The sequence below is a fragment of the Daphnia carinata genome, chromosome 1 (genome assembly GCF_022539665.2).
Source record: "Daphnia carinata strain CSIRO-1 chromosome 1, CSIRO_AGI_Dcar_HiC_V3, whole genome shotgun sequence".
Classification (NCBI taxonomy): Eukaryota; Metazoa; Arthropoda; class Branchiopoda; order Diplostraca; family Daphniidae; genus Daphnia; species Daphnia carinata.
Window position 1 is genome coordinate 1,336,842 of NC_081331.1, and position 14,004 is coordinate 1,350,845.

The following is a 14,004-nucleotide window of genomic DNA, read 5'->3' on the forward strand; positions in this document are numbered from 1 at the left end:
CGAGGTCCCAAATCGCCCATGGGCTACTTTTTAATGCACGTATAGTTTGCAGCTGTGCTATCGTCAGACGGCCAAATGCTACTTTCGTATCGCCATCGTTTGCGTAAAAAACCAATTCGGGTCTTTGGAGGGGGGACACGGTGTGGATTTGAGAGGCCGGCCATTTAACAAATTTGCTCAACGAGTTGTGTTGCGTTGGCAACGCGATGCCATTCGGAGTGGACGACCATATACCGCCATATCAATCCTGAAATGAAATACGTACTTTCTTTTTCGTGTGTGAAAATGTTGGATAAATAATTGAAGAATGACCCAAAAAATTAATACGAAAAGATCAACTCATTTCTATGTGATAAGGGAAAAAGTGAGAAATAATGAACACAGTTATATAGAACCCATTAGAGCCTACCTAGAGAAAGTTTCTCGCCAGATTCGGGAGGAAGTGTGAAACCGAGGACGGCCATGGAGGCAATGAGCACGCAGGGAACGATCAAGTTGAAAAAATAGTAGAGTGTCCGTCTCCGGATCTCGATGGTGAAGGTGATATCCACGTAGGGTTCGGGGCAGCACGGGTAGTATTGCCATGTCCGTTTACCAGGCACTCCTGGTTTTCACCATCGTAGGTCATCAAATTTATCATCATTAATCAATTTACAGGGAAAAAGCAATCAGGGGCTAGTTATTTAATGGCTACGGCTAGGCGGAACAAGAGCCATAGAAGGAAACGTGCACAGTAAAGAGCAGTGTCATGCTTCCTAAAAGCTTCTCACTCTTATTTTTTCCATGCAACAGCCTCAATGCTTTATGCCACAAATAGCTATTAATTATACTGGGTATTAAAAATAAAATAATAAATTATCTTTAGATTATTTTTTTTCCCTTGTGGTGTTAATAGCTTAGATTTATGATGAAGACGGTTTAAATCAAAACGAAATTTCTTTTTAAGTTTTAAGCTTTTCTTCTTTCATTTAGATCTCTTGAAAGAGCTTTATTGGGCAACTTAATTAACGGCTACGAAGATCAAATGGAAATTTGCATTCTACGAAAACCGGAAAAAGATGAAATTTGCACGTAGGACTCGAAATTGAACTTTTACGAAAGTTGACAGGTATTTTTGACGAAAAAAAATAGGTAAAATAACAACAAAAAAAGATGGGGATCCACTGTGGTTTCGGTGAATAACTTTATCGATGTTTTGGAATTTATCGAAGTAGTTGAGTGCCCGGCTGTAACGAAATTAGCAACTTTGTGTTTTGTTAAAAAAAAAAAACTATGACGATGGAACGGTGGTTGAAAACTTGTAAATGCATACTTTTTAGATTCCTGAGAGACGTGCCTAAGTGGCATGTTTGATTTCTCTATTTTACCCCAAGCACTTACTGGGCGAGCGCGCCGCGTGCCCCACCCTATTTAGCTAATGAGAAAGGATGATAGTTGAATCCCTTTTTGCCTCCCTACAAATGAAAACAGCAAATTTCCAACTGGCTCCCAAAATCCTGGAATAATCCCAAGCAGAGGCCGCGATTTTTCTTTAATTTGCTCACAACAATTACACGCTATCTTACCGTTAGTACAATAAAAACGCATTAATTAGAGCAAGAAAAAGCAAGATACATATCTATAAATACATCAACAATCTACCTGCGAGTGCAACGTCTCTAGATACGCAAGACCATCACTTTCGCACAACAACAATGGCGCAATGTGCATTAATGAGGTGTTTGTCACATCACAAACTTTCATTTGCCTTTGTCAAAGTGTCAAGAGTGAGGTGTGGGGAGGTAGACTTTCTTCTTCGGCACTTGAGACTGTTACTGCAGTATCTTTCTCTCGATTTCCGGAGAAGTACTAAAAGTGAAATCATCTTTTTTTTGTTCTCAATATACGTGCCCAAGGAGAAGTCTAACTCACACGAATGAAAATAAAGACTATGATATTATTAATCATGTCAGAAAACTAAAGGAAAAAAAACCAAAAGGCAACGGGGCGTATTCAAATCCTTATTGGGTGAAGGACTGAATAATCTCGTCATTAAAATGTCAAGGCAGTCTAATTGGTTCCTGCTACATGAACACTTGAAAAATCTACATATTTTCAGCAAATGCTTCGCCCGACTGGGAGCGCTAAGATACGTTCTGTATACATGTAAAGAGCAGCGACATAAAGAAAATGATGAGTGCCACGACTTAAGAGCAAAAAAGAATTAGGAAAAATGAGTAGTTCAAAGTAGTGCGAGCAAGTAACAAAGGCCATACCCAGGAGATCCCATTCGCCGTTGGTATTGAAATTGCTAATGTCGCCGCCTTCTTCCGACTGCAGCGTCAAATCTAACTGTAAAGCCAAATAATGAAAATAATCTCATTTGTTTTACGAGTAGAGTATTTAAAACATTTAATAAAAATAGAATCAATTAGGTTTTAGGTTAACGTTGTTTGAATGCATTTCTTTCAATTCGTGGATTGTCATAAAATTTAAAAGAAAACAGATGAATAGTTGATGATAGAAGGGATAAATTAGTTGGATGTGAGTGTCACTATTACCTGAAATCCATCGTAAGTCCAGCTGCCAAACTTGAGCTCACATTTTTGGTCGTCAAAAGGAAACCACGTAATGTCGATCTTGCAGGTGCTTTTGAAAATACCAGGAGGTAGATAACTGCAACTGCCGTTACTCCGGACCACCACGTTCGTTTGGTAAGTGCTGTCAAACTCCTCGTCGGCACTGCGCAACAACAAACAGATTAACCGTTTGCTACATACAGTTACAAATTATTGCATCACCAATGTGATTGGCGACGAAAAAAGACTAGGTTTGCTTAAGAGGACAGGTCATCATTCGAAATAGATACCGGATATTACACATATGTCAGAAAGTATCGTGTAAAAGGAGCTGATCCGGCTCAGCAAGATCGAGTGGAGAAGGGGAAATGTTACGTATGTTGTTATTATCACTGTCTTATCTTCAAGTCCTGCTTTCTCTCTCTCTCTCTCTCTCTCTCTCTCTCTCTTTTTCTATCTTGCCCTTTTCTTTTGCTACCGTCCTCTTCGATTGATTGAATGTTCCATCGGACATTAGGACATCACACGTAGGGTACATCGAATAAGAAAACTAAATAGAGTTACTTGTACTCAAACTTGGGCAACGCATCGAACGGTGTGTATACGATATGCTGCTGGCTGTGGTGATCCCTGTTTGGCCAATGGCATTTTATTTTAAAAAGCCTCATCATATGGTGATGGAAACAAAGGAAGAGGCAAAAAAGGGACACCAACAGATAAGGAAGAAATAGGGCAACGTTTGCTGGAACGGCGACTGTTCAGTGTGTTTCACGTAAAGCTAGTGGATCAATACGGCCCACTGCCATTCTATACCGCCTCCATATTTATATATATATATATATATATATATACTGCAGAGCAAATCAATGATGAGGAACGAAATCCGAGGAGGAACGAGAAGAGAATCTTAAAAAATAGAGAAAGCGAAGGGGACTAGAGGCTATGGACGCCGAGGGAAAGTGCTCACCTGTTGTACATCAGAACGTCGGGCTTCCAAATACGAGTGGGCGGGATCCGGAGGTCCTTGACGCCACCAAATTCGGATGAATTCCACCTCAGATTGTAATCGTTCCAGTCCTGTGCCGATTCAATGGCGTGAGACGAAAAAGAAAAGAAAAAAAAAAACAACAAACAAAAAAGAAAATCAATGGAGAATGCGTGTACACGACCACATTTAATGGCTCAATGCAACGGGTTAGTGACTTGGTCAAAATATCAAAACTACTGCGAAAATGCAACCAGTCCAGAGTCCCTGCTCACGGTCTAATCGAGACCTAACGTACAATTTAAATAAATTTTTTTTACAATTATAAAAGGGGCTGTCAATGTTGTAACACAGCCATTTTCGTAGATACTGGTTAGACGTGAGATATTACGTAAAACATTTCTAGAGACAAGCTTCAAAGGAGCCTCACTAGATGGAAATGTAAAGTGAATCGATATTTCTGGCCGGAGCGTGAAATAAACGATTTTCTTCCGTTCCCTTTACCCCGTGACAATGCGTCAGGTGAGTGTCAAGCGAATTTCGGGACCCGCATTGAAAATAGCTCCATTCAAAAAAAGGTTATATAGGACACAAAAAAAATTAGTGCAACTGATTTGCATGAAGCGAGCTCAACAAGGCAGACACGCCCATCGCAAGTAGCATGACGGGAAAAAATGGAAACCATTTGTCGGCACGCTACTTTGATTAATCACGCAAGAAAACAATGAGCAGACAAAAAACCAGCCTTACCATTTTCAACCACATGTTTGTAATGAGCAGCTGGTTCTTTTCATCCTGGAGAGCAATAGAAAAGAAAAAAAAATCAGTCAATTAATGAGCGAAATAGAATGGAGCATTTTTCTTGACAAGTTTATGGAAACTTCAGACAGCCTCTACGAATTTATTCGCACATCAAATGATTTCATCAAAAGGCAAATCAAGCTTCTCTTCCCCTACAATAACGGGGTATTACTTTTTAATTCCACAAATGCATTGAATCGTTTGGGAGCCCATTTTTCTAATTAAACTCAATCGAACGAACTACGTATAACTTTAGCTTTGGTGCCTTCTCCTGCCTTATCAATTGCCATCCCTGCAACAATTCGATTTCCTTCCGCCACAGCTTCCAACTTAATTCTGCACAATGCAGTCGTGCCTCTTAAAGTTTTCATACGCCCTTTAACATAAGAGTCGAAAATGTTTTTACGAGTTGAGCCGAAACCCCTTACAGGCTGTAAGATATACGCGCTACATAAAGACACAATAAAAGTTTAAGGCACAAACCGAAAATAAAACTCGTTTCACTTAAGCCATAAATTAGCATAACGACTCAGAAGCAAAGCCTTTACACCCAGTCTAATTTTATTCAGGCCATCTCCATGGTTTTACAATTTAGCATTTCAGATTCAAAATGGCAGACTTTTTCCCCTTTTTATCTTACGGTTTAAAAAACCCCATCACTTTCAAAAAGATGTTTGAAACCAAGCGTAGATTGCATTTGACATGAAAATTAGAAAATGGTCTTACCACATCAATGATTTGCATCAGCGTGATACCAAAGCTGATTTGTATGGGATCCGATTCGTTGGAAACGGGTCGTTCCAGGACGTTGTACTTGTCAAGGAGATGATGAAGCAATTTTTTCTCGTAGGGCCCCTGCAGCGACACTGGCAATGACAAAATCCAGAAAGACACAAATTAAAGATAAAGCAAATCAAATAAAATGTCGTCTAAGTCAGATCATTTCAAATGAGGATTCAATTTTCAATAATAAAAAAAAACAAACTGATACACTGTGTAGTACGTTCGTCATCCTAATCGAATCACAGCTTCGGCTATGCTATCGTATCTCTCTGTGTAAGACGGGCAGGGCGAGTCACGGCCAACGGGTAGTGCTATTGTTTCGTACGTGCTCCGTCGGTCCATGTGTCACAATTCTTTTTCCTTCTTAGGAAAGCAATTATCACGACCACGATCCAGAGCGAACACACAACACTACCGCAATCAAGTCGCACGACGAAAATGTGACGCTGATTTCGTTAGGAAGGGATGACGTGTTCGACTTAAGGCGATCGTCATTTGTTGGAAATTCTAACAGAAAAAATGGAAGACTTTGAAAACTGAAACAAATGCCGTTCCTTTACGTTTTAAGCCAATTGCGTGTCGTCTTACAAAGTCACCTCATTTTACTTTTCCACGAAAAGCATTAGAAGATTTCTCTAAAATAGAAATCAACTTGAATAGTACAGAAACCCAACGACCTTTCGTTGTCGCTTCCCTTTATCGCGAATGCTAACACATTATTACACTTTACCCCCGTTCTCCGTGTAAGGTTTAAAAGCGCACACAAGCTCCACCATGTCTCTGTTTCTCATCCATCAATTTCGTCGCGTGTTTTTAGAGTTATTTTTAGCGTCTCTCTCATCATGTAGCACAAAAGCAGGGAGACGTTCATCATCCGGCCAATGGATTTATAGTTTTATACATATAAACTTTAGCCATCAAATCTATGAGCTTTGGCATCGGTACGAGTATTACATTACGTTCAAGATCAGAGTAAACGGCATTTGCCCGTAAAGTGCCGATACACGCAACGATCTGTCGTTCTTATACATGGAGGCTCATATCCAGTACTTGCGGACATGTGTACGCAATGGAATGCAAGGGATACTTATATTTCCGTGTCGCCCCCGAGTGCCGGCGAGGGAATGTTTCACGAATAACATTTCTTTCGTGGTGTGTTTTTTTCTTTTTTGTGATACAAAGACTAGTGGATGGACGCCGCATCCCTCACTCAGCGATGGGAGGAAAAGGCACAACGAACGGAAGAGTCCCACTTCAAGCCCCTCCATCTCGTCCCTCTCTCCTTTTTATTTTTTTGCTTACGACGCGATCGAATTTGTGATCTCAGGGCACGTATTTCATGATTCGTTTTAGATTTCAGCAAAGACTCGTGTTCTGATGACGACCTCGTTACTTGTGCTCGTTATTCTCCCTCATATGTGTCTACGCCCAACACCCTTCTCGCTTCAAGTTGCCGACTGGGGTGAATGCGGGGGATATGACTTGTATTCCTTATGATACAGGTTACACCGTTCGGATTTCAAAGGGCCCCAATGGTAGCAAAAAGTAAAGAAAGATGTGCATCTCGGAAAATTGCCCTAGAACTCTATCGTGTAGCTTTATGAATATGAAGGAAGGATGTTTTAATACGTTCATAGGAAGAAGTCATCTTCTCGAACAAGTAATATCGATATCTGACAGTAGTGATGAATGGCTGTGAATGTATCATTTTATAGAGCACCAATTTGGATGTGTAGACACGCTATCATGTACAATGTTTTTCTTGCTGCAAGACCATCGGAAAAAGGAATAACAATGAGAAGAGAAAAAAAAAATGGATGGTCAGGAGGGAAAGTGCTGCGTATGAATCTAAATTCTGATGCAGTATGCATTAGATTGTTAGGGATCTTATACCCTAGTTGTAGAGACAGTAGCTCGATCTTTATTGATGTAGTGGTCCTCAAGCGGAGCCTGTAGCCTAGTGGATGTTAATGCCAACAGAAGCCATGGCGATGGCTGTATACAATGTGTCTCTACGTTCGAGCTGGCCAAACACCAATCATTGACGATGCTTCTAGACACCAGTGGGAAGAAGAAACAAGAGGCAGTGACTGATAGGAACCGGTAATTAAGAAAAAAACAGAGAATTACTGCAGCACTCTCGCATGACAATAACCATTGCCATCGCACTTTTTTTTTGTTTCCTTTTCGGTGGTTGCTACCGGAAGGAAAAGAACAACAAAAGGAACAACAAGAAAAACGGGCAGAATGAAAAACAGTTCCTTTATAAGGAACGGTATTATTTATCGCGGAAAGAGGCTGCGGGCATCATCAGGCTCTAGGCAGTACAACATTGGATGTTAAAAGAAGTTCTCTTTTTTTTTTCTCCTTTAGCTTACGTTTCGGTTCGCGCTCTTACGAAAGACGTATACGCATTTGCGAAGAGCAGCCATAGGGCCATCTATCAGCTATAATTGCCCGATCATTTCATCCTGATCTCGTACGAGCCGTCCTTCTATTAAGCTTCCGGTCTGCGAGAGGGAAACGATGGATACATTTCTTAATTGCTATAGCATTGGCTTCTCGTGTTCGTCGTGCTGTTCCTATTAGCAGTTCAGCCTATATAATAGCAAAGCTGCAACTACCGACCGAAGTGATGAAAAATCAAAAGGCAGTGATGGAAAGAACTGAGCGCTACCATCGCGAGATCGCCAGAAAACGTTGGTCTTTCTCCACGAAGCAAACGAAAAGAGAAAAGAAATTAAGAAATGGGTAACAGGGAAACGAGCAATATAGCAACGAAAGAGCAAGAGCAGCGAGAGCAACAGCAGTAGCATCAATTCTGACGTCAAGAAGCATTTCTTATGAGTTTGTGCTTTCCTCCTTTGGCTGCTCGTTCCGGGGACTCATCGAGACACACGCACACAGCGAGCTATAGCTACTACTTTTTCATAGGCGAGACACGAGTACGCCATCAGCAGCTTTCCAGCAATGGTGCGCTATAATATACGGTGGCACCATTGGGGCTGAATATTGCATGTGGCCGTTGCTGTGTCCAACGATAAACGCACGCTCACTTTCGCTCTTTTCGACGAATCCTATTGGATGAGGATAACTGAAAAATACAAAACAAGAGACACACGCCGCTGCAGCAAAGCAATTACACACTCTATAAGAGAGCATGGTGGTTAGATGGTAGAGCTGGGATCGCGGCTGTCGCGCACTTGTTATCTATCAGCGACATACACTTGACTCATTTTGGTGGGGGGAGGGTTTCTACTTCATTGATGCCTTTAGCTTTTTTCTTTCCACTATTTCTCCTACACGTCGCCATCGTTTTCTTTCGTATGACAACATTTTATTGCACCAACGGCTAGTTATGATGTGAACACTAATCCAGACGAAAACCAAAAACAAAACGGCAAATTATAACGATCCCTAAGAAATCTATAAGAAAAATCTGCCTTGCCAAATCATTTTTTTTTTTTTTTTTTTTTGGAAAGGATAGTGCGCATCTCTTTTCCCTCTCTGAAAAGCCATTTCATCCCGTTCCGCCGGGGCTGGAGAACGGGGGAAAACAAACAAAAAAAGGGCTGCCTATTAATGTAGATGGTGTGTTCTCATTCCACAAGATGATGAAAGCACGGGTAAGTTCCAGGCCAAAAACGAACGCATTGCAAAAAAAGGGAGAAGTAGAAAAGGGCACAGTGAACCATTGGTCCGCTAATGACGCCAACTTTCTTTCCCAATATTTCTCCAGTGATATTGTGGAACACGTGCAACGTTGTGCGCCCGTGGGTCATGCGGAAAGACACTGTGTGCTGCGTCTATCCACGATAGCTGTTAGCTTGATTTGAAGTTGGCAACAAACAAAAGCATTCACATCTTTTTTTATTCTCAAAAAAAAAAAAAAAAAAATTGGAGCATTCCCTTCTACCATCCCCTGTATCCTCCGAGGCCGTCATACGAGAGATAAATTGCAATAGAGGGTCTATAGATAAATGGTTGTGTACTGTTATTTATTATTTTTTATTTCCCTCGTATTTCTTCACCATCCGGGCTGGAGTGTTTTGGTGTGTTGAAGAACAGCGCGTACTGTGCGTTGCGTTTAATACAACCGCATTCGCCACCTTCCAAACTGCCCTCTCGTTCTTTTCTTTTTATGTAGACTTGATGAATTCGTCGGTTAAGGGCTTTTGATGTAATTGGGTTCGTTTCGCCTTACGTGTTCTTTCGGTGCAGTCGTCTCGGTAATTGAGTTGCGCGCAGTCGCCGTGCAGCGCAAAAAAAGAGGATGGAAGGGAAAGGCTTTTTTTTTTTATACAAGCGCGAAAGAAAAAAAAAAGAAAATGATATCGACAATAAGGCACGGCGGCAACATTTTTCGTGATATTAAGATAGTGGTCCCTGGAGTGATCTTGCTATTACATTTACGCGTTCAAATCAGACCTCAGTACTCCGCTCCCGTGTTTCCCTTTTCTTTCATCCTTTTTTTGTTCCAGGGTCTTATCAGCTACCTTTGATGCATCGTTCACGATTGAGGTTGATACGAGGTGGTAATTACGTTTCGCATTAGAGTTAGGTTCTACAGGTCAACATCGTTTGAATTAAGTCAAATGGGGATTCAATACTTTTCGTTGGGTTTTAATCTAGAGATCGTTCGTTGAAAAATACTTATAGTCAACTAACTGCACTAGTTCTCTATTCATTATTCGAATAAACAAATAATCTTTACAGTGCGACGCGTTGTTTGCTTTGAAATTCAGAAGGCTGTGACCACGACGTCATTAGTAGTTTCAACGGTGATGAGATTTTCTCTTGTTTTTGAACAATTTTAGCTCATCGCTTCGTGTGTCTTTTGATCTATCACATTGTTTCTCGATGGACTGACACAAGAGTTAAGAGACCAGCCTGTTTCGGCTTTCTCATTCTCTCCTTCTTTTGCCTTTCTCGAATTTCTAAATTAGGTTTAATGACGAGCCACGTCGTCTGATGAAGGACGTCGACGTCTGGCGAATCAATCAGTCAGTGTCTATACATGCGAGTGCTGTCCATGTATATCAAAGGATCAGGAATCCATCTTATTCGTCACGGGCCAGAAGCGACCCAAAAACTCACTAGTGACTTCTGAATGGCTTAAGAATAGGCAAGACGGTCTGAAAACTAAATATAAATGAAGCCTCCGCTTTTGACTGCGTTCGGATTTGGGAATTTTCAAGCCAAACAGAATATTCAGCCAACTTTTGTTCCGTGTCAAACTTTGTTGTGCACACAAGAACAAGAAAAGCCACGAAACGAAACAACTCGGCTGCCATACAGTCGACTCGCGAGTTTCGTCAAAAGGAAAACAACAAAACAATCACATTTCCACGAAGCAAAATCGCTAATAACGTTGCTCCGGTTAGGATTTCTCCTCGCCTCATCATCAAAAATGGATATTCAAGAACCGAATGCCGCTTTTTCTTCAAATCCCAAACACAAAATTACGATCCGCCAATGCGTTCGTGCTAGCAGCTATGCTTGAGCGCCCCGAATTTGTAGAAATGTTCTTTCTTGCATCAGCTGCCATTTTGGAGGACCGCTATTTTCTTTTCTTTTTTTAAAAATAGTTTTAACCAAAAGAAAAAAAAAAAAATATACATCCTTTGCAAGTTGAGCTGTTAGCCGTGGCGATCAAACAGTGCGTGATGAAATTGGTGCAGAGTGCCACTGTGTGTTAGCTTATACAAGGGTCCTTTTTACATTTTCTCTAACTGTGGCCGTCCTCATGTTCATACAACAATATAAACCTTTACGTACAAGCCGGGACTGCCGGGGCTATCGCGCTGTATACGTGCACTAACAGATGGAAGACGGACGTTCTAAGCAAGACGGACGATTCGGCAGAGAAGTTCCAATGGGAACGGAGAGGACATGGTCTATACAAAGGCTATGTCTAAGGGATATAGGGAGTCTACTGTATTATAGGGAATCCTGATTCTGGGTGTGTCTAAACGGTACAAAGCTGGAAAAAGTGTTTAAAGAAAGGGCGTAAAACGAGGACAGCAACTCTATAGAGGAAAGTGCCTCACTCATATTGATTTTTTTTGTCTTGTTGCCTACTCTGTTAGAAACTGTAGATTCTATTATAGAGCAAGTCGGTGTCTCCCAATGTTGTTGTCACGCTATTTATTGCAAGTTGTAGACACTTTAAATGTGATGGCAGACAAAAAAGAAGGCGGGGGGTATAGGTTTCGTATCAAATCGAGAAAACTATCGAATGTTTAAACAAGCGGAATAACCTACAAGGCTGACGATGGCCAATTGTCTTGCCCACGCACAAGATGCGCGTCTCTATCAAGAGTTAGGCAATGTAAATAGTTGTGAATAATGGACGTGATTTCTTTCAGATCTACTGTGCTACTCTATCGGAAGCAGCGCAACCTCCATGTGTGTTGGTGGCGTCTGTTATAAATGATTTTCTTATTTTAATAGATAATTGCACGGACGGTTCACTTGGTTGACGTTTAATTCCTTCGGGCAACATTAAAAGCTTCTGCTTTCCAAGTTTTTCGTGGATCTCTTGATTGAACGCCACGAACAATTGTATAGGAGACACGGAAGGCATAACGACATATAGCTCATTCTTATCCAGCAGAGAGAAAAATGTTTAATTAAATTTGAATTAAGAAAAGAATTGAATTATTGATCCGTGTAAATATTGATGATTGTAGACGAGATCTCTGTCTGAGTAATAAACGTGAGTTGTAGGCAAGGCCACACCACACACACATTGATAATGAAGCGAAAAACGCGCATTTTCCTTCTTGATTGCTGCTTCATGTTACATTCGAGACAAGGTGGGGTAAAAAAAATGAGGCCCTTGTCTTCTAACGACGACAAAAAAAAAAAATGGGGCAAGCCTGTCAAAGCTCTTGAAGTGCTGCTGATTCTCCTTTTGCCCGCCGACTTGTTTAACTCTTGCATATAAATATTCCCATCATCGTCTTGTTTATACTGTTTCACGAACACAGTCGAATTATCTTACTCCTCCCAAAGAAATGGAGAGGATTGTTTCTTACTTATTTTTTTTTCTCCCATCGTTTCTCCTCGAGTTATACGTGGCTTTCATTTATTTATTTTTTTTTTTTTGCATTTCTTCTTCTCCTTAATTTTCTTTCCCTATTGTGTTTCGTTTTCAGGACCTAATAGTCTCATCGCTTGCCATTATACATCGCATGCGCTCAATTTCTTTTTCTTTTCTTTTCTTGAGCTGTTTATGGGATGAGCTACTATACGGCCTCGTCAGCCTTTTTATTTTTTCTTCCTCCTAGTCCGACTCTTGCCACAATCGGGCGTGGCTCGTGTCATCCTTTTCCTCTTTCTACATTTGTGATGGGCTTTTAGATGTGTCAGGCTTCTCTGTTTTGTAAAACTATATGCAAGGGTTTCCTGCCTCTGCCTTATTAAATAACAAAATCATTTTTTTTAAACGAACAACTTACGTAAAAATTTGCAATCAGCTCTCGCCAACACGTCGTCTCAACACACAGTTAGTGTTAGCCACATGTTTTATATGGAGTCTTTTAACAAATAGTCGGAGAAAAGACGTGGCATCCGTTCAACATTTGGTTTCCCTGTCGCATTTGCGTGTGGGCGGTGTATATCTATTTTGTGTCGCGCTTACGGGCTTATTGTTATCATTATGTTCGATAGGCGTCAAAAGCTTAGCTATAGCGTATGGTGTGCATACATAAATGGCTTCTTTTGTCTTACGGATATCTAAGCTTAGCGATGGCGTCATGGATGCGCGTTAAGCTATTGCATCAACAACCAAATACGAAAGCTTCGGCGGACGATGATCAAAGTCTAATATAAAAAAAAAGAGGGGAAAAAGAATTTGCATAGATATACGAATCAAAGAGACCCAATCCTCGTCCCAGTCGAACGTGCTGGACATCCTTTACTAGGCTATTTTGCATTAACTGTCTATATTTAAATGACGCTCATCCGTACCAGGAAGGGCGGCCGCCCGTACGAAAATATCTTGGAGGTGGCAAGCATAATAAATTGTAATAGGAAAAAAAAAATGGTTTGCGTTTGTGTTTTATTTATTCAACTTTTTGCTTTCAGTTTAGAAAATAAACAGTGATGTGAATTATCTCGGTTTTACAGTATATCGTATTTACACACCCACCAATAAAAAGCCAGAGTATCAAAGCAGATTTACGTAATCCGGAAAGAAGAAAAAAAAGGGAATCAAAATACCATAATCAAAAGACGAACGTAATGCAGCATTGCAGTTTTTGAACGTGTGGCGGGATGCGAACGTGGGACCCACGGAATCATAGCCAATGGGCATTGCATTTTGCTACATCAAAACTGAAGCTGTACTCTAGGAAATGTCTAGTTGTTACCACTCGCGCTTATTATTTGTATTTGATTATGTAATATTCCCATTAATTGTTTTCTTAACTTCAAGCGACATTTGGCCACTTACGTAAACTAAAATGAAAGTGTTGAAGACTTATCGTATTCCATGAACGATGCTGACGCAACGAACCCTTCGTCTATACGCAACAACAACAAAAGGTAAAGGCCATTGGGCGTCATTGACAATATAACGCGGAAATAGCGTTAAGCTAAACACTCAAAAGTGTCATCTCTGACAATATAACGCGTGTTGAGCAATTGTAATGCGATGATTTCAATTACTTTTAACGTTCCCAGCCCCAACACATATTCAGGGGATTTCTATATGGGGAAGGTCTGAAAGGTTGACGTACGGTCTTTTACCGAGCTCGCTGATTTCAAATTCCCACAATACTGTGCAGGATTTTACCGAGACACAGTGTCTAAACAATGGTGCACAGGTTGGAAGTTTAGGGAAAATTCGTGCGCCTCTTCACGAAAAGACGT

General features: G+C 40.8%; 1 protein-coding gene across 4 annotated transcripts in view; it reads right to left on the reverse strand.

Annotated features, from left to right (window-relative positions):
- The window catches only part of LOC130692497 (neuronal acetylcholine receptor subunit alpha-7-like), a 42,808-nt gene that overhangs the window by 6,544 nt on the left and 22,260 nt on the right, over positions 1-14,004 (reverse strand). For 3 of the 4 annotated variants that reach the window (XM_057515611.1, XM_059497433.1, XM_059497432.1), the window contains exons 3-8: positions 5,071-5,210; positions 4,294-4,338; positions 3,526-3,635; positions 2,541-2,721; positions 2,256-2,331; positions 410-604 (exon numbers count right to left, since the gene is read on the reverse strand). In XM_057515611.1, coding sequence (XP_057371594.1) covers positions 410-604; positions 2,256-2,331; positions 2,541-2,721; positions 3,526-3,635; positions 4,294-4,338; positions 5,071-5,210 — 747 coding nt within the window. Of the gene's footprint in view, positions 1-409; positions 605-2,255; positions 2,332-2,540; positions 2,722-3,525; positions 3,636-4,293; positions 4,339-5,070; positions 5,211-5,335; positions 5,433-14,004 lie in introns of those variants that run through there. The other variant, XM_057515612.2, reaches the window with a different exon arrangement.